Here is a 25658-nt window from a genome sequence, read left to right as displayed (position 1 = left end):
TCAGATTTATACTTATATATTTTTTTATTAAATGATAAGCAATAATTAAGACATCTAAAAACTAAAACATTTATTGAAATAACATTGCAAAAAAGTAAGCAAAAATAAAAGTATAAATTTCAAGCAAGCAAAAACATATCTTTAAGTTTCCAAGATTATGCAGCACTGTCAAAATTTTTATTGTAGAAATCAAAATCCTAAAAATAAATTTTTTTAGGGCGTTTAGCTAAAATATTATTAGTTTATTTTTATTTTTTCCTTTTTTGCTATTCCTCTTATTGCAAAAAAAAAGAACGGAATACAACGTTGTAAAGAATGCATAGAGAGTGATATACTTTGTAGACACATTTATTATTGTGTATGAATTGAATTGGGGGCTCTCTGTAATTCGTTACATTTCACAAGAAGCAGCTTATAGTGCCTAATAAAAAATGACGTGATACAATACAAATGACCAATGATGGGCAGTATAAATTTTACCATTGGTCAATTAAAATGTATATTGGCCTTTCATTTGGTAATTTGTATTGTATGGCGTAAGTTTTTATTAGACACTATAAGCTGCTTCATTTCACAAACGTTCAGAACAAAACCTAAATAGTTATAAAGAAACTTGGTTGAGGAAAGTTAAATAAATGGATATAGAATATACGTGGATATTATGACAGGGGTAAAATTGTTATCAATTTATGTTGCTAACATTGATCTCATTTATTTCTAATGTCGTTTATCCGGTAGAAAGTGAGGGGGTGGGGTTTTATGGGGGTGTATCCTTATTTAGCCAGCTGGGAAGTATCACTATATTAGAGAACATGAAAATCTGGTGTAACATCCAAGTAATAATATATATAATGGTACCTTGAATGGATCGAATGTGTCATCATAGTCAGGTTTATCCACTCGAGAGAGTTGCGCAGGCTCCTGAAATTGTTATTCCAGTTTGGTTTCGAAACCGATTAATATCCACTAGATTAAAACTGGTTCTCAGCCATACTAGAAAATTATGCATAGAATCGTATTATAGCCAGTTTTCTACAAATATAAAAATGTACTACAACCATAATATGAAAACCAGTTTTTTTAGCCCGTGCCTTCAGCATTTCTGGGCAAAAAAGATGTCTTTAATTTTATAATTGTACATTCCTATATCCGCGGAAAGCTGTTTATAATACGATGCGATAAACAAGTTTTCTTAAATTATGGAATTAGTAGGGAGTATAAGGAAAAAGACAAGGAACCTAATGATGATAAACAAAATTACCTCTTCTGTAAATTAATTTATAAGTGGAAAGGTTTAGACATTGCAAATTTTAACCAAATTTAATCAAAGTGTTCAAAGTTTTTGACCCAGCGAATGAGAGAACATGCTTGCTTATGAAACTTGTGGTACTAGTGTAATTTACCGTCAAATGTCCCACCCCCCCCCCCCCCCCCCACTGGAAATTAGAAAATTTGTTTCAAAAACATATATAAATCAATATAATAAATATTAATCAGAAGACAGCTTTGCTGAAACTGTAATTAATCTATCAATGTTATTATGGACTTATTTTTTCTTGTTATAGATTACCGTTCTAGTAATTTCGTCATCTACGTTTAATTCTTCCTTGTTTGGTACATAAGGAGGAGTTACCATCCTAAATAGAAAAACGAATGTCCAGAAACTTTCTTGAGAAAAAATCCTCCTACTCAAAACAAATTCAAAAAGTAAAAGGGATAACGCCACTCTTATTTAAGAAGAAAACTATCCTTTGTTTTTTGTAGCCAAGCTACTCTGTGTGTGTTTGTGTCTGTATGTCCTTCTGTGGGTCTGGTTAATGCCAAGGTAGCCCCATTTTTACTATGGTTGCAATTGAATACCTTTCCCTTTTTTAACCCATCCCTGCACTTATGTTCCTGCCCTTCCACGTACATACGTCCGGAACGGTTAGCTCTTTACGTAAATTTAAACATATTAGAATTGTCCTATTGATTTTAAGCTTTCAATGACAATAAAGTACGATTAACCAACTCTATAATTGTTACTAATAAGTCCGTGCTTCCATTTAAAACATGCTGATTTCTAATTTTTTTGATCTACTGATTCTTAATACAATAAGGTAGTGTATTTTAAGCGAAGCATCTCAATAATAAATTCCTAAAAATGTAAGTATGCCCTTAAACAGTTTCCTTCATTTAATCAATTGGAAACAAATTTGCAAACAATTTTGTTTAGACTTTTGTATTTATACTCTGCTTTTTCAGTTCTAACACTCTACAAATGTTTATGTTAGTTTGTCCTACCGTTTTAAAGCTGTGCTTTTAAGGATGTTTTCATCCTTGTTTAAATGTAAACAAACCTCTTTTCATATCTATCCCAGTCAACGCCTTTGAAAAATTCATCTTTCTTAATATCATTGTATCTCCCATCCTGCTAGCAAAAATCAATTTAAAAATGATAATTAATATCAAATTGAATAATTTAAATGTTTAATGGTCCTAAAACTAAGGCACGAGTGTCAAACGTCGGAGTGGAGAAAAGTCGGATTATAACCTAACCAAATCTAATTTAAACAATCTTATAGGTTTTCAAATCCCTGACCTAACCTGTATAGATATACTTAATTAACCTAATATTATAGTCTCCTGGGATGGTAAAATAAATGGTAAAATGTTCACTTTAAACTTTTCAACCTTTTTCTCACATTTTCAACGATAGCTCCAAAAATACAATTAGCACAATTAGAGGAAAAAATACGCACATTTTTAAAATTCATATTGCGCGGCTTGTATTAATAGTAGAAAAATGTTATGCATACTGTTAGAATCGTCATAAACTCTAGTTTTTGGAAATATAAGTACTATTTTTGTGCTAATTGTAGTTTTGGAGCTATCGTTGAAAATGTGAGAAAAAGGTTGAAAAGTTTAAAGTGAACATTTTACCATTTAGCTCCTATACTATACGTAGCACAAGAATTGTCCTCATATTTCCAGAAACTTGAGCTTATGACGATTCTAACGGTATGCATAGCATTTTTTCTGCTATTAATGCAAGCTGTGCAATTCGAATTTTAAAAATGTGCGTATTTTTTCCACAACCTTTAAATCCATAAATCTTCAAAAATAAGGCCTTTGGAAAAACCGGTTTTTACGGCATAATTTGTTAAAATAATCGTTTTTAAATATTCAAAACATAAATGCACCAGAATCAGTTCTCCAAATAATAATAAATATAAAAAATAAATATATAATTGTTTTATTATCAATGCATACTTAAGTTTAAAAAAGACATTTCCCTTGAAACACCCTGTAGATTTTAAACGTCATTTGGACTGACAGACAGACATAGCTCTACTTTATAGAATAGACTAGACCCCTTGCATCTAGAGGCTTTATATCCAAACAGGCTAGAAAAATAGCTAATATCCACCCCAGGACATAAATTTGAAAATGTAATAGTCTAATACCATTACGGGACCTAAGTAAAACTTATCAAATTAGAGAACCCAATCAGTTCAGTAGTTAGCAAGATCCTACGCTACAGAAAAAATCCTTACTACTTTATATAGAGGACTAGCCGCTTCGCCCCTAGCCTCTGGGGGCTTTGCCCCAAGTGGTTTGATCAATCTAATTTTTCGTGTTTTAGATTTTAAAGAAAAATTTTTTTTTTAATTTTGGAGGGGGAGAAATTTTTTTTTTGGAGGGGGGGGGTAGTCCACCCCACTTTTTTATTTTAGTTTTAAAAAGAAATTTTTTTTTTTTTTTGGGGGGGGGGGTATTTTTCATTTTTTGGGGGGGTTAAGGGTGTCCCAGTCCCCAAGAAAATAGTTATAAACCTTCCCGGGACCTATGAGAAGCTACCCTGTAAAGGAGAACCTGATCGGTTCAGCGGTTAGCGAGATCCTTTGCTACAAACAGACAGACAAACAAACAGACAGACAGACATCGTTCTACTTTGTATTATAGATATATTGCCTGAGAAGCAAGTCTTTCTTCTGGATCCTTTTTTAACAACTTCTTTATCATTTCTCTAAAATAAACACTCTTTTATTTCAATTTTCTTTATGTCAGGTTTAAGGAAATCCATTTTACTTAGCTGCAATTGAAAATAAAAGGACAATATCTTTTTAGAAGAATTCCCCTACCAAACACCAGATTTTCTGTAATTAGTATAATATGTCCATGCTTTGAACATTGTTACTGTCTTAGAACCAATCAATAATCAATAATTGGCTCCAATATACATTAGTTTTTTAGGATAGTCTATCTCTCTGTGCATTAATATATTCAATGAAATATTGTTTAACGGATTTTTTGGGCAATGGGTATTTACTCAATTTGTTCGTCGATCTGTTTGGCTATTCTGGTAATCAAGAATTTATTTCTTTTTATTTTTAAGATTGAATAGCTACTTTAGTTGTTTAGACATCTCTGGAGGTTTGGGATACTCAGGTTCATCTTTTATAATCTAGATAGGTAAATAAATTATAGATAAGATTGATACTTGATCAGTAGATACATTAGTTTCATTGATAGATCCAATAATAAATATATTGAAAAATATATTATTAGATACATTTATAGATTATTATGCATTGATAGATACATTATTGGATATATTAATAGATACTTTGACAGATATATCAATAGATACATAAATAGATACATTTATAGGTGCATTGATATGTAAATTAATGGATACATGGATAAAAACATCAATAAATACATTGATAGATACAATGATTAATACATCGATAGATACTTTGATCGATACATTGATAGATACAGCAATAGATACATTGATAGATACATTGATAGATACATTGATTGATACATTAATAGATACATCGATGGATACATCAATAGACACATTGATAGATACATCAATAGATACATCAATAGCTACATAAATAGATACATTTATAGGTGCATTGATATGTAAATTAATAGATACATTGATAAAAATATAAATAGATACATTTATAGATACATTGATAGATACATTGATAGATGCATTGATAGATACATTGATTGATACATTAATAGATACATTGATAGATACATTGATCGATACAATGATAGATACAGCGATATATACATTGATAGATACATTGATAGATACATCAATAGATACATTGATATATACAATGATTGATACATTGATAGATACATTGATAGATACATTGATAGATACATCGATAGATACATCGTTAGATACATTGATAGATACATCAATAGATACATCAATAGATACATCTATAGATACATAGTCAGATACATTGTCAGATATATCGTCAGATACATTTTCAGATACATCGTCAGATACATCGTCAGTTACATCGTCAGATACATCGTCAGATACATCGTCAGATACATCGTCAGATACATTGTCAGATACATCGTCAGATACATCGTCAGTTACATCGTCAGATACTTCATCAGATACAATGTCAAATACATCGTCAGATACATTGTCAGATACATCGTCAGATACATCGTCAGATACATCGTCAGATACATCGTCAGATACATCGTCAGATACATAGTCAGATACATAGTCAGATACATCGTCAGATACATGGTCAGATACATGGTCAGATACATCGTCAGATACATCGTCAGATACATCGTCAGATACATCGTCAGATACATCGTCAGATACATCGTCAGATACATCGTCAGATACATCGTCAGATACATCGTCAGATACATCGTCAGATACATCGTCAGATACATCGTCAGATACATCGTCAGATACATCGTCAGATACATCGTCAGATACATCGTCAGATACATCGTCAGATACATCGTCAGATACATCGTCAGATACATCGTCAGATACATCGTCAGATACATCGTCAGATACATCGTCAGATACATCGTCAGATACATTGATAGATACATCAACAGTTACATTGATAGATACATCAAATGATATATTGATAGATAAAGCAATGGGTACATTGATAGATGCATCATTAGATAAAGACACATAATTACATACATCACTTAAAGCAATAAAGTATAAAAGTTTATAGGTGCTCACCATTCTAAAGAGTATGTCATCATCTTCATGATAGAATGGGGGATAAGTAGTTATCATCTCAAATAACATTATTCCTGGAATAGTTATCATTGCAATATAAAATTACAATTATTCCACAAATATGAGTTTGTCGGGAAATTTGAATTATTAAATTACCAAATGACCACCAATCACAAGAAGTTCCATATTTGTTTCCTTGTACAACCTCTGAATAAAAAAAGAGAATGATTGATTGCCAACTAAAAAGATAAAAGTATATTTTGGCTCTGCAAGTTTAGAGTCACAGCCTTTGTAAGCATTTATGGTCAAGCTTCCTATCTAATGAATGAATCATTTTAGCATAAAGCTGACCATAATCATGATGGTGAGATTCCAAAATCTATTATTGCAGGAGATTTTCTCTTGACATTTTGTAATTATATGCTCAGTCACAATACTGATGATATTTTGCCCTAATTTGATTTTTTTGCTACTAGCAGCTGCGCCCTTAGCATCTAGGGGCTAAGTATTTGATGGGATAAGAAAGAAAATAGCCTAAACCCATACCCAGACTTTTTATAAAAAATAAAATGGCCTAAAATTATTCTACAAGGAACTATAAGAAGCTTCACTTTACAAGAGGACCATATCGAGATCCTTTAAAAAAGCTTACTACTTTATATAATAGGATTACCTGGTGCAATATAATCAGGTGTACCACAGGGGGTTTCAGTGCGTTCGCCATCTTTGATACCATTCTTACAAAGACCAAAATCAGCCAACTTTACATGACCTTCATGAGAGAATTTGCAGTAAATAATAGGATTTCTGTGGCAATAAAATCTCTATTTCTTTTTGAGTCACATACTACATTAAAAGGTAAACTATTTAGAATAAATTATAATTTTGGTTACCTTCTTTATCAAGTAAAACATTATCTGGTTTCAAATCTCTGTGAATAATGCCCTAAAAAAGTAATCAAATTATTTATTAAGCAGTTTTTTATTATTATTAGATTAAAATAATATTAGTTTGTATAACCTGCTTATGTAAATATATTATAGCCAGGGATAATTCAGCAGCATAAAACCTGTTAAAAATTAATAATTAGAGAAGGAATTTTATTAAATGTAAGGTAATATTGTGGTATTCGGCAACCGTGAGCCATGCCTATGGCAACCCTGACCGGGGTTCGGGGAGGGGCCAAAGGCCCTCCCCCGAGTCCTGGGGAAGGGGTCTGCCGACCCCCTCCCTATGCCTAAAATTAATGATTGATTCTGACAGCCTTATTAGGGTTAAGCTGTATTGTTAATTCCCCCCACCCTTTCCAGGGATGGGGGATCATTATTGCCCAAACTGACTATTGTATATGTATTATATTGCTTTTAATTATGATTATTTATTCCTATCTGTGTAGTTATTGTTTGTTGTATATAACGTTAGTAATCCTTAGACCTTCAATAAAGGAACAACTGAATAGACTCTGTTTATTATTTAGTGATTGCTAGAGAAGCGTAGCTTCTCTATAGTATAGGTGTCCACGTCTGTTCACACTGCCGTAGTCATTTGAACTCTGGTGTCTGCCATTTATCCTAGGCGGATACCACAACTTTTGGTGACAGCTGTGTGAGATTACGGCAAACCACAAGTGTAGAGCAGACGCGCAGCTGAGGCTAAGGTACTCCCAGCAGTGAAACTGGCAAAACTGACACAAGCAACCTGAATTACCCACCCTGGATAGCAAGGTCTAACTCTGCATCCGGCAGTTGTGGAAGCGAAATCTAGCGAGATCGGACGAGAGACTGCGGAGAGCAGCGAAACTTGACGGAGAACCGCGAGAAGCGCCGACATCTAACGGAGAATTGAGCGCTCAAGGGCTGAAACAGGCCTGCGGACGGGCTGAAACAGGCCAACTAAGTGTAAACGGCTGAAAATAGGCCAACATTTACTGCAAGAGATAGCAGGATTCGAACCAGCGGCGCTGCAGGACGGGACATTCCCTGCCGCCACCAGCCGGATTCGGATACACGGCGCTGCAGGACGGGACATTCCCTGCCGCCGACAGACTGAAACAAGCCAAGGATTCGAACCAGCGGCGCTGCAGGACGGGACATTCCCTGCCACCACCAGCTGGATTCGGATACACGGCGCTGCAGGATGGGACATTCCCTGCCGCCGACCGGCTGAAACAAGCCAAATAGCTGCGAGCTGCGAGCAAACATACAAGTATAGTGTACCAAGCAGAGGAAACTACGTCAACTCCAAGTATCCTGAGAGGCTACAGCGCAGCCACCCATCTAGAAAAGCAGATATTATATCACATTGTAGGGATTACCACCCTAGTGTGAAGGCTGAACAATAGATTTATGAGCAAGGATTGGTAAACAATTTGTTGTGTATTGTGATAAAACTAAAAATAGAACAGGCTTGGTAAGCAAATCTGTTGTGTATTGTGATAAGGCCAAAAATAGAACCTAGATGTAATATAACAATGCATTGATAAACAATCTAACCCCCCAAGCCTCCAGCACAACAAATACACCCCTTATTCCAGAGGAAAGGGAGGGGCCCACCATCCATTGAAGAAAATACAATCGAGGTGACATAACAATAAGCCCAGGATTAAGGAAAAGGGCACAATTACCTCACCACACAGTTACCTCAAACCCACAGCACTCCCCCCTCTCCACAGGGGGAACGGACGGTTTTACCCCGTCCCCTCACGCGCTTCCCCCCTCCTACCCACACTTGACTAAGTCCGCCCACGGTGTGGAGATAGCGACCGGGAGAACAGAGCGCCATTTACGGGTCGCGCAGCAGAGTTCGGGACGCATAACAAAATTCAACGGACGAATAAGACAAAGCGGACCAATGAGAGAGCAGGTTGAGGGATAAGTGTGCGTTTTACCTGTGTGCGCGTTTTACCTGTGTGCGCGGATTTGACGGTGCGTAAGCGCGTTGCAAGGAAAGGATATTTCACGCACACACACACACACAGGAGCGGAGCTACTCCATAGCATCTAACAGAGATATTTTTAGAAAACAAGACTTACAAGCTTCTCCCTCCTATCTATAGTGTGATAAAGGAAAACCCAATCAGTTCCTGACAGCAGTTCAGACCCTCAACAGCTATCTACCCCTACCAGCCTACTCTACAACTCAAGAAAAAAACTAGTGACAAGTACATCTAAGTTACATCTTTGTAGTTAAACTATCAACCTAGTGATAAACAGTGTTGGCTGCTAGGCTAGAAAGCCTCAAGTGTAAACCATTTATAGTATTGATTTAAAACTTCGTGTCCCGCCGCTGAACCGTTGACCCGATGGAGCAGCCGCAAGCGCCAGGAGGCGACCAAGCCCAAGGATGGCTCCAGGATGATCCCCAACCGGCTCCAGCCGAGTACCGCAAGCTGATGCTGAGTAACCTGCCGGAGTATAGAGGACCGCCCAAGCAATCCTGGAGTTCCCACATCCGCAGACTCGAGATGTCATGGGCGGCTTACCGGCTGCCTCCCCATGACACACTAAACCGCCGCAACGCCCTTTTACTGTCACTGGTGGGGCAAGCGGCGGAGATGGCCTCTCATCTGTTTGGCGAGGCAGGCCAAGCCTTGACATACGAACAAGTCAAGGCCGAGTGTGAAATGTTATTTCGTCCAGCCTTTGAATCCCAGACTTTGAAGCAAGCCTTCAGGGATTACAGGCAACACTCGACAGAACCTATACAAGCATACATATCCACAAAGTGTGCCTTGTATAGGGAGGCCTACAGCCATGAGGACCTTGAATTGTTGATAGACGAATTAAATCGTGGCATTCGTAACGCTAATGTGAAACGTGAAATGATGAGTCATGAGATCGCCTCGGTACCTGAGTACACGAGGCGAGCCATGTTCACCGTCACAATGATTACCAAGCAGCTGAAGGAGGGTGTGTGCCTAGTGGACGCCACCGACGGGCTCACGGGATCAGCCAGCGTCCAGTTGCCCCACTACGACGAGTCGGAGCCAATGGAGATTGGGCCTTGGCTCCGGGTCTCCACCAGATGGGGAAGGTCGCCCCAGATGACAAGACTTCAGGCCGCTGTTACCGCTGCCAAGGGAAAGGCCACCAAGCCCGAGACTGTCCGACGCCTATGGAGGTCAGCCTAGAAGAGAGACGCACCCAGCCACGCCGTGACCGGCCTGCCAAGTGCGACCGTTGCCACTATGCCGGCCATACGGCGGCCGAGTGCAGAGCCGACTGGGACCAGGTAGCCGGCCGGAGGCGCACTGCGGACAACGAAGAACGTTGAACGAGAGAGGCAGGAGGCGCTAGCCAGCGCATCGGAGTCGATGTATGGGGCGCCATCCGGCGCCGCCACCTGCGATGACTGGGGGGTGCTATCCAGCGCCCCCACCCTGGTGCCTGGGGTGACAACCGTCGCCGCCACCGAGATACCTGGATCCTGGAACGAGCCAGCAGTCCCAGAGGAAGGGGTGACACCCGTCACCCCCAGTCAGCCAGCGTCACCAGCCCGTAGGGAGAGCCCAGCCATACACCATCCAGCGCCCACTGCCAGCCGAGGGAACCCAGCTGCCCATCACTTCCAGTCGAGCCAGGATAAGTTCAATTTAACAAATGTATTGTATCCAAAGTATTGTAACCCCCCAACCTTGCCTGTGCCTCCTGCACCAGAGGCTGGGGAGATTGAAATTTGGGGATATAAGGACTTGCCTGTGCCACATGCACCTGAGTTCCTAGGGCAGGGGAGGGACGTAATTCAGGGCGAGCCTGTGCCACACGCACTTCAGCCCCATGCCACTGGGCATGCCATGGACAAGGGAAGGGACCCCTTGGGGCTAGGGGAGCCGACACCCAGGCAGGCGCCAGTCGCCTGTCAGTCTGTCATTGGGGAGGGTATCGGGATGCCCCGGGCACCCAAAGATAACGCTCAATGGAAATTTGTATCTAGCCAGGAGCAACCCAGCCGTGTCCAGCCCCAAGAAGCAGCCGTGGCCCGAGCCGAAGATCCCCAGCCGCGTGCACGAGGTAGATGGCTGTCTGGTAGCTTCTCACACTGGTGGATGGTTCTGTGGGGACTACTGCTCGCAGCCGTGTGGCCTACAACTAGCTACGTCCTGGTAGGGTGGGACTGCGCCAACCCCACCCACGTCACCGCCTACAACAAGGAGAAGATGTGTAGCACGGAACCGCTACACCAGGAGGTGCCCCTGGGCCACGAGGTACATGTCCTGCAGCAAGTCAAGATTAGGGAAACAACAGGATATAGCTGTCAGCTCACCATGTCCCAGTGGACATTTAGGTGTGGGGTATGGGGTCACCTCAAGGTGACCTCGGTCCCCACCCTCATGAGGCCAACCAAGATTGATCCAGAAACGTGCCGAGACCTGGCCAGGAACCGAGTCTACACGCTGCCAGGCAAGACCCAGCCACTGACGTTCCAGCTGAACCATCCCCTGTTCTTCACCCTCGACATGGTGGGCGCCTTGGTCAACAGCCCCGAGGGGGTGGGTTGTGAAGGGGAGGACGTCCATTTCGAGGGCCAGCTGTACCGCAATGAATTAGTGCTCCAGGAACAACGGCTGCTGGTCAAGGAAGAGACCTACGTAGTGGAGGATGGACGGGTGGAGTCCCAATCTGACCACCTGACCCTAGAATGTCCCCATTCTGAGCTGTCTTGCATTACTGGGGAAGCCACCTACGTGTGGGACCACCTGGGGAGAGATTGCCCCTTGAGGCTGATCCGCAGCCTCCAGCCTAGCCTAGTGATGGATGCGTTCCTGGTTGACCATCAAGCCCAGTTCTTCATCAACATGACCACCCCCACCTCAATAGTGAACTGCGACTTTGAGGCCCATGCCACCAACCACCCAGCATTGTTCGTGGCAGCTGACCTGGCCGCGGCAGCGCTGCCCAGAGTATCGGCCAGGGATGTGGATGTCCCCCTGCAGGCCCAGATACATGCAGGTTACATTGGATTTACCCTGGAGACACGCATGAAAAGCACAGCGGCAGAAGAAGTAGCGGCCAATTGCTGGAAGCTCCAGCAACTAGACCCGGCCCACCCGGTGCGTGTCCAGGGGAGCACGTTCTCTGTGCTGAGGGGAGATGTACTGCTCCAGCTTACCTGCCAACGCAACAAATATGTTGTCCGTGAGAGCAATGAATGTTGGGACAAAGTACCAGTGGAACCCACAGGATTCGTAGACGCCGTGACAAGGGTGTATAGCGGCCACGCCACCAAGATTCCCTGCTCCTCCACCTACCCCCTAACTGTGCACGCTGAGGAAGGCTGGATAGAACTAACCCCCGCACCTAAGAAGAGGCCACCCCCGCTGGATACGCCCAAGCAGCTGCTGACAGAACCTTTGGATGACTTTAGTTCGGGAGGCTTGTATTCGCAGGCTGAGCTGAACGACTGGCAGCAACTGCTAGCGTTCCCAGCGTATAAAGCCGCCATGCTGACCGGCCTGTCTTATGGCTCATGCGTTCAGCAAGGTAGCTGTTCGGCCACCGGAGACCATGGGATCGTGTCCTACAATATCGACCGACTGGCGGAGGAAGGAGAAGCCGCCCTGGATGTCTGGGCTGGGTTCAGACAAGCTATTCACGAGTGGGGAGATGGCGCAGCCATACTGTGTTTGCTGTTGTTGATCCTCAAACTGCTGGGGGATTTAACCATCATTTCCCTGGCAGCCGCACAAGGAGGTGTACGGGCCGCCATGAATGCGATGTCACAAGTGTTCCTGTACCATCCAACCTTGTACAGGAAGGCCTTGGCCAGAGCCCGACTCACCCATGCCAAGTCCCGGGACTTTTCAGTAGACTGGGATGCCATTCCTATCGGCCGGGAAGCAGCCGAGGAAATGGTGTCCATGCAATCAGCCGACAGCGGGCATGACCGCCCAGGCAGGCCTGGACCACCCTCTGGAAAGCCCCGCGGCCCCTCGGGAGGCCAGGCTGTCGCTCAGACGGTCAACTTGGTAGCCAGTGCCCCAGCCGCTGCCAACAACAACCAGAATGCCCCGTTACTGACCGGCCCCGCAGCGGCTGTGCCCCACGCCAACCTGACACCTGCTGGCGCCGAGCTACGTGTCCAACCAAAGCCAGCCTCTACCTTCTATCCCACGTTGGGAGCCCATCAGCCCTGAAAATCACCACTAGGATTCCATTGAATCATTATCGTTTGTATATATCTTAGCCCTAAGGAGCGGGCCGAAGGCCTCAACCACTGTCGGAAGTCTGGCAGGGAGACCCCCTCCCAGCCTTCCGAGGGGAGAGTTGTGGTATTCGGCAACCGTGAGCCATGCCTATGGCAACCCTGACCGGGGTTCGGGGAGGGGCCAAAGGCCCTCCCCTGAGTCCTGGGGAAGGGGTCTGCCGACCCCCTCCCTATGCCTAAAATTAATGATTGATTCTGACAGCCTTATTAGGGTTAAGCTGTATTGTTAATTCCCCCCACCCTTTCCAGGGATGGGGGATCATTATTGCCCAAACTGACTATTGTATATGTATTATATTGCTTTTAATTATGATTATTTATTCCTATCTGTGTAGTTATTGTTTGTTGTATATAACGTTAGTAATCCTTAGACCTTCAATAAAGGAACAACTGAATAGACTCTGTTTATTATTTAGTGATTGCTAGAGAAGCGTAGCTTCTCTATAGTATAGGTGTCCACGTCTGTTCACACTGCCGTAGTCATTTGAACTCTGGTGTCTGCCATTTATCCTAGGCGGATACCACAATATGTTAACACACTAACTTACACAAATAATATTAAGGTGGGTTCTTAAAAAATCAAGCATCGCTGAATAGGCTATGCATGGTAGATTGGTAGGCAGATCACAAATTTGACTATAATTTTAAAGAAAAGTGTTCTAATTTTATGTGGGATTTAATAACATAAGATTTTATTTTATTTTTGTGGATTTTTTTATATGATTTTGGGGGATTTTTTTTACAAAAATCTGGCTAGCAGAGCTGGTTCAGTGATCTTTTTTTTTAAATCCACCTCTGTAGCTTTTTTAAGAACTATAGCAATCAACTTACTTGACATGATTTTCAGGAAAGCCACCTCTCTGAGTCATATGAAACACAAAATCTCCTCCACTTTAAAGAAAAATACATTTAACTTAATTTGTTCCTCAATTTATTCTATGTTCAGTTTGACTTTCAATATTTTAATCAAGGTTTGTGTCTTCTTAGAGTAAAACACTAGTCCCCTGTTAGTCCCCATCCCAAGGACCTTGTGTCGACTCTCAATTTGGTCTTTGAAAATCAACCAATAATGGCGGGAATATTAACAGAGCCAAGTAGCAGAAAACAATTTGCCTGCAGACGAAAAAGGTCCTTGGAAAATGGAGGGAGGTAGTTATATGTATATACATCTAATCTATAGATTGTTAATTCAACCACATCAGAGATAAAACCAGTTATGCCCATTATATATTATTATTTAGAAAATCTAGAGACTAGATAATACAAACCTGATGTACTCCATAAGGAAAAAGAGATGTGTGTCTGTTTGAAAAGCTGAATGAATTCCAGCCAAGAAATTTCCCTGAAACATTTTTACTAGTTACCTTTAAGTTCTAAATTTTAATCATCTTCTTTTAAAAAGTAGTTAGGTTTTTGTCTGAATAAAGGATCGCACTAACCGCTGAACCGATATGGTTCTCCTTTACAGTAAAGTTTCCCATGAAGGTTCTATAACTATTTTCCAAATAAAAGATAGCTTCCTACCCATTTATTTTTTTACTTTTTTTTTTAACTCAAATTGAGAATTTGGGATAGTCGACTTTTCCCCATCCCACCTTTAGTGCCTCTAGAGGCTTCTAGGGGGCATAGCCGCTAGTATAGATATGAAATATGTTAAGATTTTTTAATTATTTAAGTAAGCTAAATATAACAACACTTACTGGGTTTCCAAGTGATAAAACATATTTCTCCATTTGAATCATTTTTTCATCCCCTTCTTCAAATATCAATTGTTTAGCCATTGCTTTCAGAGCGAAGCTCCTAGATTATGCAATGATTAACGTATGATACTTCGAATTGGTCGTTTTTTATAGTGACAAATATTCGAATCCATTTAAGTTTCATCTGGAGAACCTAAGGGCATTATCCGCTTGAAATGGGATGCGATACTCTAACACCAAATGGTGGATATTGTGTTAAGTAGCATCCAACAAAAAACCAGTCCTTTGATTGCACGACATTTGTCTGAGAAGTCCAAACTGTTTAGGGGACAAGACATTCCCAACACTTGAACTATTTATGTTGCGCACCTGACATAGCAGCATTAAAAACCATTTTTAACGTCTTTAGTTTTCACATGCTGTCAGGCCGAGATTTGAACCTATCACCTCCCAGACGACAAGAGGATGCGCTATGAGTTGAGCTTCGGTCGCTGGTTTTAATATTTAAGTTTACCTCTTATTAGTATCTTTTCTGAGCTGTACTCTTAGAACTTTACCATAAGCTCCTCTACCCAACATATCCAAAATGTTCAGATCTAGCAAAACAATTTATAGAACACAAATACTCAACTAACGCAAAGTGGACTATGCACAAACTAGAGCAAGTGATTGTAAGCACCTTCAAGCTGTTAAATCTGAGTATTTTTTGATGAATATGTTTATAGGTTTATGTTAAATGAAGTAATGTCAACTAGAAAACTTAAGTTTTGCAATAGTTTTAGTCAGCAAATGTTTTATTGAGTTCATAAGACAAAATACGATAACACGGCAAAAAATCATCAAATGTTGTAAATTGCAAGAGTACAATACTTACAAAATTACATATAAATTTTTTTTCATGCAAAATCATGAAGAAACTTATTTTTTTAGTCGATATAATTATAACAAACATAAAGCTAGTATACTCAGGTCCCTACTAGAACAGTTAGGGAGTTGAATCCATTTTTATAGAAGCAGAAATATAATCTATGATTATGGTTTGGACCCTCTAAAACTGTAATCTACCCTTCCACTTTCCCCTCTCTTGGTGAAGATATCTTCAACGCCGATACGATTTTTGAAGATATCTTCAACAAGAGAGACAAAAGTGGAATCTTAAATTTCAAATATCGTATCGGCGTTGAAGATATCTTCACCAAGAGAGGGGAAAGTGGAATCTTACATTTCAAAAATCGTATCGGCGTTGAAGATATCTTCACCAAGAGAAGGGAAAGTAGAATCTTACATTTCAAAAATCGTATCGGCGTTGAAGATATCTTCACCAAGAGAGGGGAAAGTGGAAAGGTAGATTACAGTTTTAGAGGGTCAAAACCATAATCATAGATTATATTTCTGCTTCTATAAAAATGGATTCAACTCCCAAACTGTAGAAGGTGCTTAAAATCAATTACACTTTGCATAATATACATATTTGAAAGCTAGTTGTTATAAACATTTATATCATGAGTTCTATATTTTACTGACCATCAAGTGTTGGAATATCAAGAACCCCAGACTCCTCAACAAGGCCTTTGAACCATTCATCAACATCTCCCAAAGATTTAACAGACTGATTTTAATTAACATGAAATGCAATGTATAAGCACACTTGTAGCTTATATTACCAGGTTTTCAATATTTTATAACCAAAACAGTTGGAAAAGAATAGTTATTTATCGCATAGCATTACAGACATCTTTCTGCGGATTTTAGAATGAAAAATTATCAATGAAAAGCAGTTTTGTTAGACCAAACCCTGGCTGACAAAAATTGTATCAAGTTTATGATTTTTATTTTAATATTGTTGAAAACTGTCTGTAATACGATGCTTTACATGATCTTTCAGTATGGTTGAGAACCATTTCTAATCCAGCTGATATTATTTGGTTTTGAAGCCATTCTGTTTTTTTCAGTCTTATATTTGATCAAAAAATGTTTTTAAATTAAAAGGGTAAACAATGTTTGATAGAATTAAAGTGCCATGATTTCAATATGTTAAATTTGAAGAACTTGATATTTACAAATTATAAGTGAAGGTTAATGACAAATGAATCCAGGAATAAGGTGTATAGCCAACAAACGAAATAAATTAAAAATAATATTTGGGGGACAGATAAAAAGGACGTCAATTCTACTAATGGTTGCCCCCAACAAAAGCTGAAAATCACGTATAGATTTTGTGATTTTCAAAATTTGAATTAATTGTTGGTATAAGATGGCCTGAATCTATAAATTAAAAAAATGGATCTACTGCAGTTTATGATAAAATATTGCTGGTAAGCAATATTTCCAAAAATCTATGAATTTTAAATGCTGCTATCTGCCAAACGGCTGAACGTACAGATCATACCTGCAAACTGTTTTAAGCGGCATAAGAAGGCCTACAAATAATCTGGAATAGCCATAAATCAATAATACATAATTATCTCGCAGTACAGAGAAATGCGCGAAAAGACATATTTTACGCGTTTTTTCTTCAGTGAAGCTTTCCCTGTGCATAATTAGATCTTGGCTATTCCAGATTATTTGTAGGCCTTCTTATGCCGCTTAAAATGGTGTGCGGGTATGATCTATACGTTAAGCCGTTTGGCAGCTAGCAGCCTATAAAATTCATAGATTTTGGAAATATTGCTTACCAGCAATATTTTACCGTGAACTGCAGTAGATCCAACATAATCCTACCGCTACACGAGGAACTGTTCTTCTTTGTTGAGGAACAAGTTCTCCTCTTCTCTCTCTATCTGCCATAATTCTAGCCAACTCTTCTTCTAGCTCCTAGGCAGTTCAGAATTACAAAAATAATATTTATTTCTCGCATCGTATTTCCACGGATATAAAAATGTAAAATTATAGTTTTTTAACCCTGAGATGCCAAAGGCATTGGCTAATAAACTATTTTTAATCTTAAAATTGTACATTTTTATATAATTGAAAACTTGATATAATACGATACAATACATGATTTTTCAGTATGGCTGAGAACTAGTTATAATCCAGAGGATATTAATCAGTTCTGAAGCCATACTAAGAAAAATAATTATCATTTACATTTATATATTCTTCAAACTAATTATGAAATTAAATAAAGGTATTTAAAAAATGTTATGTACATAATAATTAAAAAATAAAAGATATTTAAATAAAGAGTATAACAGAATGATTTTTAATTCTAGGATTAAAATAAACCTGTACTCTAACACCACAGTTGTTAGGTATTTCCTTGAGGCCCAGATGATAAAAATGAAACACTTTTTTGCAGTCCTGAAATATTGGATTAAATTTAAAACAATGAAAATATTTTTATCTTTTAACTAATATTTGAAATCTGGTTTTTAATCTTAACTACTGAAATTCAAAAGTCCTTAAAACCCTATTATGCTTTGCTTCAGAAGAATGTAAAAAATCATAAGATATTGAAACTTTGATTAAAGGGACTGTGCATTAAAAAATTTCTCATCTGATTATCAAACCTTAACATCATCTCATTCATTCTATCTCAAAGATAAGGCAAAATGAGATACATATCCTTAAAATAAGATGAGAAGAAATTTGTCCGGAGTATATAAATGAGTAGATTTTACGTGGTTTTTTTTCCATTTTTTCCTCCCTAAATGCTGCAAAATCAAGACATAAATCATCGAAATTTTTGTTAACAAGACGTTTTTGGTTGATCAGTTTAGTTAAAGGTGCTAAGAAAATGTTAAGGTTTGATAATCAGATGAGAAAATTTTTCATGCACAAACCCTTTAAACTTGAATTATAAAAAAAGATATTACCGGCTTTTTGCACAGAAGAATTTTTTGAGAGAAAACATATTTGCCACAATAATCACAAACCTCCCAGGGTGTCACAGATGTTTTACCATTTCCATTACCAAAACTAATTATTAAAGGAACTGTTTAGAAGTTTCAACATTCATTTAAACTTAAAGGAAGCCTGCAAAAAATACACCGCTTTAACTGCTGAAATCTATCACAAATCAAAATGACATTTTTGGTATTTGAAAAAGTTTTGAAAGTTTTCCATTGCTCATGATAGAAATTTCAAAATTAGATTATGTTTTCTAGAAGCAAAGTAATGAGCTTATTTTAAGCATTGAAATTTCGGATCTACTGCAGTTCACGGTAAAATATTGCTGGTAACGAATATTGCCAAAAATCTATTAATTTAAAAGGCTGCTAGCTGCCAAACGGCTGAGCTTACAGATCATACCCTCACACCATTTTCAGCTGTAAATAATCTGGAATAGCCAAGATCCAATGATGCACAGGGAAAGCTTCACTGAAGAAAAAACGCGTAAAATAGGTCTTTTTCGCGCATTTCTCTTCACTGCAAGATAATTATGCATTATTGATTTATGGCTATTCCAGATTATTTGTAGGCCTTCTAATGCTGCTTAAAACAGTGTGCGGGCATGATCTGTACATTCAGCCGTTTGGCAGCTAGCAGCCTTTAAAATTCATAGATTTTTGGCAATATTCGTTACCAGCAATATTTTACATTGAACTGCAGTAGATCCGAAATTTCTTTCATGAGCAATGGAAAACTTTCAAAATTTTCATATACCTAAAATATAATTTTAAAATGCCTATACCATTTTTGTTATTGAAGCTGGAGGCTTGCAGGCTTCCTTTAAATATGCAGAAATATAACAAGAAATAAAACTCACCATTAAGGAAATAACTAAACTTTTAAGGCAGTAATTTTATAATTTAAAAGCTTATTTCACAAAGAAATAATTTTTTTAAAATTTAGATTAAATTTTTAGAAGCAGCATATTGTTCTCAAGGGGGATCTTATGCAGTTCCAGTATGGCTTCGAAACCGATTAATATCTGCTGGATTAGAACCAGTTCTAAGCCATACTGTATAATCAAGTATCATATAGTATTATATTCAGTTTTCTACAAATATAAAAATGTAACAATTATAAGATAAAAACCAGTGTTTTAAGCCCATAGATGCCGATTAAAATAATTGTACATTTTTTATCTGCAGAAAGCTGGTTAAAATACGATGCGATATATACTATTCTCTACTTACTTATGGCGTATGTTAACAGCATCACTTGTTGGCGCAGCTGCAGCTGGACATGGTTGTAATCTCAGAAACTGCATGTGGTGTTTATGAACTGATTTGTTGCATAGACTACATTGGTGACCTTTTCATATAGCAGAATTTATTTTATTGTATGAAGTGCAACAATGTTGACTTTATTGTATAAATAAGAGATACAACATTTTATATAGCTTTATGTAAGAAGAAAAACAGGTTATCTTAGTCTATTCTTTAGGTCCAAAAGTAACTTATAATGAAAGGGTTATGTAATATGTATGTCAGAAAGTTTACGGGTATCACTTAACACACTCTCATCTATTTACTCATTATTCAATTAATCTCAGGATTGGATTATTCAAAGTAATAGTGAATAAACTTTTCAACAATTAATTTGAATCAACATAGTACAGGAAGAGGGGTGAGAAATTTATAATTTCTTACCCTTATTCATTACAGTTTCTAAGATTTTCTGAATTAGTGAGGAGGAAGTTGAATTTTATATTTTTTTAGAATTAAAACATTTTTAGGGGGGTGATTTTTTTTCTAGCAGCAATTTTTCTAGGAAGGTTGATGGTACCCTCCCTCCCCCAAAGTAGTCTTAATCATCCAAGGACAAATTAGAAGCTAATATGTAACAAAGAAACATACTGTTTCAGTGTTTAGCAAGATCTTTGGTACAGACAGACACAGATCCTGTTTAAAAATGATTGACCTGAAAACATGAATTTATTGCAGTGGGTACAATTCGCATTCAAACCTCTTTCAAACTAAAATAAGGATAACCTTGTTAGTAGGAAGTGCAGCAATTCTGCTGCGGTGGTTAAAGTTATTTTGTAAGCAGTTTTGTTCAGAAAAAATCCTTTCTATTCTTTTGTATACCGCTGTACCAATTGGCCTCTACTCTTTAGGAAATATACATACTGGTCCTGTGGTGATTTTAATCTATTTTCTTATGAGTTGGGATACATGTGTTTAAAATTACATAATTTTGTACAGTGAAACTGATAAAACCTAGTGTATTACTTGTTGGGGCAAAGCCCCTAGAGGCTACGGGCGAATCCGCTAATGCACTTATAATATATTAAAAATGTAGGATAATTTGTAATACAATAAACTGTAATACCTCAAATGCGTGACCATATTTATGATGGACTTTCTTCTTGAAAGCTTGTTTCCTAACTCTTTTATTGACATTTTGTTGTTTTGCTTCAAACACTGGCTTCAGGGTCACTTGGGCTTCAATACCACCCTACAATAAGGCTTTGAGTTAAATTAGTTGTATTGATAAGGTTTAAGTTAGTAACACGTGAAAATTTAAAAACCTAACAATTATAGAATTTCTAATAATCCTTATATAAAAGGAACAGGATAAGGATATCCTGGACGGATAAGGTTTTCCTTTACAGAGAATCTTCTTAAAGGTTGAGTGAAGGTTTATAACTATTTTAGAGGAGGCTATCTCCACCCTCCCAAGAGAAACCACTCCTATAAAAGATACAAAAAAATGATTTCTCAAATGAAAAGTGGAGATTTGTTTCATTCTAATGCCCATAGAGGCAGAGAGCGAGGGCATAATGGGTTGACATTTATACCATTGGTCCCCAAAGTTTAATAATAACGTTTTCTTAATCGTAAGCTTAACAACTTAGGGGACTTAAGTGAATTTTGATTAGCTAGCTCATTAAGTTGAGTGTTTTAAACGTTTCAACCACTAATTTTAATCTACAGACGGAGAAATTTTGTGTTTCATCATTAAGAATATACATCAATTATCGGCCATTGTTTCATCCCTTTAGATTCCTGTCGTAGAGACCTCTAAGGCGTATCTTTTAATAATGAAATAAAATTATTTTTGAATATTTATGACTTGACGTAGGGGAGATTGTAAACCAAAAATACCTTTGGGTCAAGCTTTTCTACAACCAAGTGCTGAATCTGATTTTTCAGAGCTAAAAATATATAAATCAAGCTCATATTTTACTTTTTTTGGAATAGGGAGGGGTGATTGTTTTTTATCCTTCTCAAAACCTTTTTAAGACTTATATGATCTGCATATTTCCTATTTGCTTAAAAGCTTTCAAACTTAACACTCAATCCCCACCAGATATCTGATATTTCTTGCTGTGTAATTTAAAAAATAAATGCCATAATTATATATGTATAACCAAGACAACTACCTGGCCCCCTTTTTGGCCATTTTGTCTACTAGCAATTTGCCTTGTAGCGATTTATAGTGGCTGAGATAATAATAACAATGCTATTGTCTGGTATTCAAAGACCCGATCGAAAGTCGGCACAGGGTCCACGGGGTGGGGTAATTCAGTTATTTAACTCCTTCCCACTCTATTGTTTTCCCTAATATTTAAGATTTACTTGGAATTTTGTATTGAAATTTTCCAATAAGAATATCTTCTTTTTCTTCATCCTCCACTTTGTGCAGCACAAGAAACCTGGTGTAACAAAAACAACCATGTTTATAAGTAGTAATAGAGATAATTTAGAGGCATATTGTCTAAATTGACCAATAGGAGAATAGTGAAGGTACATCCCAGACCTGTCATTGGTTCAAAAATTTTACAGATTTGGGTACATAAGGGAATACTTTTTTATTTTATTTTGTATGCATTTAAAGTCATTTCTTGAGTAAAGCTTTTCTTGGGTAAATTACGTCAGGATGGCTAAGAACCGGTTCTAATCCATTGGATATTAATCTGTTTTGAAGCCATACTGGTAAACAAACTTACCTAATACACTCTGTAACAACTGTATCCCCAGACGAGAAGGTTTGATCCCATCTTGGAGAATTTTCTCCATACTAATGTCAAATTTAATATCAATAGTTTCATCTTTATAAGCGATGCAACTTTACTAAAAAAAATGCGCAGCTTGTGCTAATTGTAGAAAAAATTTAGTATACAGTTAAAATCATCATAAACTTATTCATAGTTTTTTGAAATAAGAGTACCATTTTTGTTTTATTTGTAGTTTAGGAAACTTAAAAATGTGTACATTTTAAATTGGTTATGGTTCATTTATCTTTAAATATAAGGCACTTTGAAAACCGGTTTTAAGACATAATTTGTTGAAAACCATGAATTATTTTTTTCTGATATTAATTGCCCCCTTTTCAATGAAGAAAATGAGTTATTGATTAATCAACTTCTGTCAATGGTAAGTGGGTTAAATAATCCAAAACACACTTTTTGATTGCTATAGATTTTAAGCGAAGCTACTCTATAAAATGATATTTTGACTGTTGAATTGTTTCCTTGACTGAAGTTCTATCCAACTCTCTCTCCTTTATAATAATTTTCACATATGGGTTTACCTGTAGAAAAAAAAATATTTGATTAATAACATTTGATTTTTATTAGTTTTGGAATCCTTGACAGTTTGCTTTTTTATTTTGATATTCGCGAAAATTGTCTGTAATACGATACATGCGATGCATATGGCTGAGAAACGGTTCTAATCCAGCGGATATATATCGGTTTTGAAGCCATACTGGAAATAACTTACCGGTGCCCTTGGGTCACCTGGCAACTCCAAATCTAGTAAAACAAATATTTTAAATTAATCAATCCAATGTAAACAACAGGACAAGTAAAATTAAAGAAATTTCATATCTTTATTACTATAGGAATACTAGCGGCTACGCCCCTGGAGACCTCTATGGACACTTGAAGAGGAGGGAGTTGGATTACATAACCTATTTTTTTAATTTAGATTTTAAAAAAAAGTAAATAGATTTTAGGTGTTTTTTTGGGGGGTTAGTTTTTTTGTTTGATTTCTCTTGGAAAGGTGGTGGTACCCTCCCCCAAAATAGTTATAAACCTTCCCCAAAACGATGAGAAGCTACCCTGTAAAGGAAATCCATACAGTTCAGAGGTTAGCGAGATCCTTCGATACAGACAAATAGACAGACAAACTTTAATATAAATGTTTTCTTATTTTCAATTTATTTTGAAATTAAGTGTTCGATAGTCAAATTACGGGCAAATATGGTAGCGGCTGCAGTTTGTCAGCCGCTTCCCGAGTCCGGGTATTACGGCAGTGTGAACAGACGTGGACAAGTATAATTATAGAGAAGCTGGGCTTCTCTATGTATCACCAAATAACAAACAGAATTTAATTGGGTGTTACTTTATTCAGAGCTTACAAGATACTGACTTATAATACAACAAAATGGTCAATGCATAGATTGGAATAATTAATGCTAAAATCAGAGGTTAAAGTTATATACATACAATAAACACAATAGGCAATATTTATCCCCCATCCCTGGAAGGGGTGGGTGAAACAAGCAAATCAGATTAAACATAATAGGATTGTCAAACTATAAATACTTTTAATACATGGGGGGGGGGTGGGGGTTCAAGTGTACCCACCCCCTACTCAGGGGAGGTCCCTCGGACCTCCCACAAGTTGGGAGCAAGGTTGCCATAAAACCATGGCCTAGGGGTGCCGAATACCACACAAACACCAATACATGTTTAATATATTTCCCTATTTTCTCACTAATTTATATAATCTTGTAAATAAAGAAATTAGCATTGAGGAGAAGATCTATTTGTTGTTCAATGTTCAATATTATTTTCAAAGGTTTTTTCATAACAAATTGATACCTTTTGCTGTATTTATTTTGACGTCAATCTAAAATAAATTATTACTCATTATAAATGTTAACAAGCTCTTCAGCTGCTGCCGTATTCAATTGGACTTTTGCAGCAAGAAGCAAATGCAACCTAGCCAACGTTTTTTAAACAAATAAGTCCACAATTAGATATTTGCCCTAAAACTTGTTGGCTTCCGACAGCTGAAATTTCTTTTTTTAAATAACATATGAACTGCAATGTATTATTAAACCAAATGCTATTTACATATTTAGGTTCCTAAGCCTCATATAAATAAATTGTAATAGGACAACATATTAACATATAATAAAATTATTGTATAGTTTACAATTTATTTATATGAGGCTTAGGAACCTAAATATGTAAATAGCATTTGGTTTAATAATACATTGCAGTTTTATTTATAACATCCTAAAGTTACGACCAGAACAACCCTTTGCGGAATGACGTATGAACCGACCCTAACTGTAGAAAAGCTTCGCTTAAAAAATAACTATACCTCCCCTCGGAACATGTTTATGTTTAACCAACTTACAACTAATAATTTGACTGTTATTTGATTCAAATATATAAGGAAACAATAATTTTGGTTATCAAATATATCAGGCTTGATAACAAAATTAATTACATTTGATAATTTCCAGGAATAAAGTATAGCCAACAAGTGAAATATATCTTAGATAATATTGACACAACCTCATAACTGAAGACTTTAATTATGGTTGCTACTGCTGCTGTGTCAGGTGCGCGACAGAAATAATTAGAGTGTGGGGGAATGTCTTGTACTAAAACACGCACAACTCATTACCATGCACAGTTAGGACTTCTAGACAATAGTTGTGCAATCAAAGAGTTGGTTGTCTTAAGTGTGTATATTAATACCCAAGAGCTCATCATCCAAAAACTACAAAAATTATTAATTTAGTTCCTCAGAAGGGGTAACTTTAATTTTAGCCACTTCGATAAATAACAATTTATCGTCCATTGTCTTATCATTATC

General features: G+C 37.6%; 1 protein-coding gene across 1 annotated transcript; it reads right to left on the bottom strand.

Moving 5' to 3' along the window:
* On the bottom strand, positions 1 to 25234 carry LOC145323671 (protein kinase C-like 1B). Its single transcript, XM_080166114.1, has 29 exons — positions 25158 to 25234; positions 24650 to 24677; positions 23544 to 23575; positions 23295 to 23352; positions 22769 to 22841; positions 22398 to 22474; positions 21924 to 21973; positions 21148 to 21273; positions 20737 to 20791; positions 20010 to 20127; positions 18744 to 18846; positions 18154 to 18228; positions 17650 to 17742; positions 16453 to 16537; positions 15443 to 15524; positions 14929 to 15028; positions 14497 to 14570; positions 14060 to 14119; positions 7046 to 7094; positions 6919 to 6970; positions 6699 to 6797; positions 6182 to 6232; positions 6026 to 6099; positions 4392 to 4447; positions 3955 to 4009; positions 2340 to 2410; positions 1571 to 1637; positions 859 to 921; positions 1 to 197 (listed from the first exon to the last, which is right to left on the bottom strand). The coding sequence occupies exons 1-29, from the start codon at positions 25170 to 25172 to the stop codon at positions 156 to 158; spliced, it is 1983 nt and encodes a 660-aa protein (XP_080022240.1). The 5' UTR covers positions 25173 to 25234; the 3' UTR covers positions 1 to 155.
* Between the last annotated feature and the right edge of the window lie 424 nt (positions 25235 to 25658).

The sequence above is a fragment of the Acartia tonsa genome, chromosome 7 (assembly GCF_053477335.1).
Source record: "Acartia tonsa isolate MP-2025a chromosome 7, ASM5347733v1, whole genome shotgun sequence".
In the NCBI taxonomy this organism is placed as follows: Eukaryota; Metazoa; Arthropoda; class Copepoda; order Calanoida; family Acartiidae; genus Acartia; species Acartia tonsa.
This window is presented reverse-complemented; position numbering and strand designations above follow the sequence as displayed.

Bases quoted from the DNA above. Each gene is read 5' to 3' on its own strand.
- LOC145323671 (XM_080166114.1), bottom strand. The intron at 22,842-23,294 runs AGGAAACAATTC...AAATTTGACATT, and splicing joins GTTGGATAGAACTTCAGTCA to AGTATGGAGAAAATTCTCCA. The intron at 18,229-18,743 runs GTAATATCTTTT...CCAATATTTCAG, and splicing joins TTCTTCTGTGCAAAAAGCCG to GACTGCAAAAAAGTGTTTCA.